Source organism: Plectropomus leopardus, unplaced genomic scaffold, assembly GCF_008729295.1.
Source record: "Plectropomus leopardus isolate mb unplaced genomic scaffold, YSFRI_Pleo_2.0 unplaced_scaffold10607, whole genome shotgun sequence".
NCBI lineage: Eukaryota > Metazoa > Chordata > Actinopteri > Perciformes > Serranidae > Plectropomus > Plectropomus leopardus.
The window spans coordinates 1304-3763 of record NW_024611182.1 but is presented as its reverse complement, the minus strand read 5'-3'; the positions used below and the strand labels follow the sequence as shown (position 1 = coordinate 3763).

At 41.1% G+C, this 2460-nt stretch overlaps 1 protein-coding gene across 1 annotated transcript; it reads right to left on the bottom strand.

Moving 5' to 3' along the window:
* Positions 1–1392: 1392 nt before the first annotated feature.
* On the bottom strand, positions 1393–2092 carry LOC121963248 (dehydrodolichyl diphosphate synthase complex subunit nus1-like). The gene has a single exon (XM_042513565.1). It carries the CDS (start codon positions 1910–1912, stop codon positions 1415–1417), a length of 498 nt encoding a protein of 165 aa, XP_042369499.1. The 5' UTR covers positions 1913–2092; the 3' UTR covers positions 1393–1414.
* Positions 2093–2460: the final 368 nt, after the last annotated feature.

Sequence of the window (2460 nt, the reverse complement as noted above, 5' to 3'; positions counted from 1 at the left end):
AGTTTTTTAGGTTGTAAATGTAACTATGTAGTACATGCACTCTCTTTTTCTTAAATCTAGAAAACATATTTTAAATACTGTTTGCTTTGTGTCTGGGCCTCTATTCTCAAACTTTAGATAACTTTTCCCTCTTCACATCTTCAATATGTCTCATGAATTTGACTTGTATCTTCTGACTGTTTTTTGTGTGACTACACAGTGAATAAAGTAATAATGCAGGAGTTTTCATGACCAACTTGCAGCTCTGTTGGAGCCCCGCTGATGGATATCACAGCCTGTGTTCTAAACTGGGATCATGTCGAGACATCATGACCTCACATCTAAACTATGAATAACTAATCTGAACTACGGCTTAAGTCACACTGAGCCCCAGATAATAATTTAGACCCAAATAATAAGTATCAAATTTTAAACAGACTAGGCCTAAAAACACGGTTTCATTTCTGTTTCCTAGACACCACAACAAAATGATCACAGTCTCTGCTCAAGCTTTCAACTGAGACGCATAATGTGGAACAAACTACTACAACCCTCTGCAGTCACGTGTCGTTACTGAAATAAGACTGGAGGAGAGAGGATCACTTCTGACTTCTGGAAATTACGGTCAGATGACATTATGAAAGTCAATCAAAGGTATTAAATCAAGCCAATCAAACACAAAAGGTGCCTGAAAACAATAAGATGAGAAAACAATTGTGCAGTCTATGTAGTCATCTCGACAGGACTGTAGATCTAACAGTGCATCTGAGCCACCTCGATTTAAGTGGACTTATGCACACTGTTTGCATATGTGGACATTTGAGGGCTGTCAGCACCAGCTGTTGCATGCTGTGCAAACATGCTTTTATTCCAGTGGTGGAGGATGTATTCAGATCTTTTACTTACGTTAAAGTACTAAAACAACACTGTGAAAATGCTCTTACAAATCAAAGCCCTGCATTGAAAATGTTACTTAAGTAAATGTAAGTTTTATCAGGAAGGTGTACTTAAAATATTAAAAGAAAGAGTAAACAATGCAGACAGACCTTTAAAAAGGGGGAAATAAAGCACACACAAGCCTTCAAGAATATAAAAAAATTAAAAACACCAAAAAATTTGAAACCCTCAAAATTATAAAGAAAAAAAAAGAGAAAAGACACGCCATAAAACTCAATATTAGAAAAAAGAACACAAAAAAGTGTTAATAAAAAAGTATAACCCTCCCCAAAAACGTCAAAATTATTCTAAAAGCACCGCAAAAATTTAAAACCTTTTGGAGAAAAAAACACTTCAATTTTGTACGTAACTATAGCTGTATGATAAATGTTGTGACACGTAAAAAAAATATATCAAAAAGTGCATAACTTATAATACAGTACTTAGTTAAACTCTACCGCAGTTTTATTCCTCAAAACGTTGAGCAGTGAGTTAGATATCATTTTGCTGAAAGGTAAACTGAAAAGTGTGCGTTTATTCGGGCAGTAGAGACACTGAAGGGAGACGGAGAGTGAAGATAAAGTGTAAAATGTTTACCGTGATTATCATAGACGCTGACATACGATATACCGACAGCCATACACCACACCACCAGGTTCGCTATGTCCGTGTAGCTCGGCTCTTCCTCCGCCACCAACAGGCCGATGTGGACCGGCAGCTTCTCCAGTGACCTGCCGTCAGACAGCCACCGTGACCGGCGACTAGCAGTGCGGTTTCCCGTGACCGGGTTAGCGTTAGCATCGGGGTTCTGATTCAGTTTCTTCTGGTGGTCCGGGAACCCGGCCAGGGCCACCGGCAGCAGCAGAGCGGCCATCGCCCGCTCCCACAGCCGACCCTTCCAGCCCCGAAGCCGGACACGGAGCCAAGACACGAGCGCTCTGTTGATGTGGACCAGAACAAGCAGGAGCCGCCATAACAAGCCGTAAAGCAGCGCCATTGGTGTCCTTATTCCTCGGGGGTAGAGTCTTACAGGATGGTGGTCGGAATCTGCAGCACAGGCGCTTTCCTCCTCGGTATTATCTGCCTGCTAAACCCGTTTCATCGCTGCCTGCGGCTCAGTCTGCCTGCCGCCATCTTCCTCCTTCGTTGGCAACCCCTGAACTCTGAACCCTGAGCGTGATACACGGAGACCGCTGATTGGACGAGATAAGAGTGACGCAGCACTTTATCCGCCTTAACCCTTTAATCGCCTCACCTCGAAAAGAGCGGCGAAAAAAAGGAAAATCTTTGCATTTTTATTCTACTGGGGCAACAATTAGGAGGGAGGAACCAGGGCCAAGTGGAAGAAAAGTCAAAGTCTGAGATTTCGACAGTAAAGTCAGAATATTACGATGTTAAAGTAGCGATTTCAAGAAAAAAAAAGTTGTAAATTTACTAGAAAAAGTCACAATATTATAAGATTAAACTCGTTAATTTGTGAGGGAAAAGTCGCAATATTACGAAATTAATTAATTCAACGAAATTAATTTTATGAGCGATTAAGTC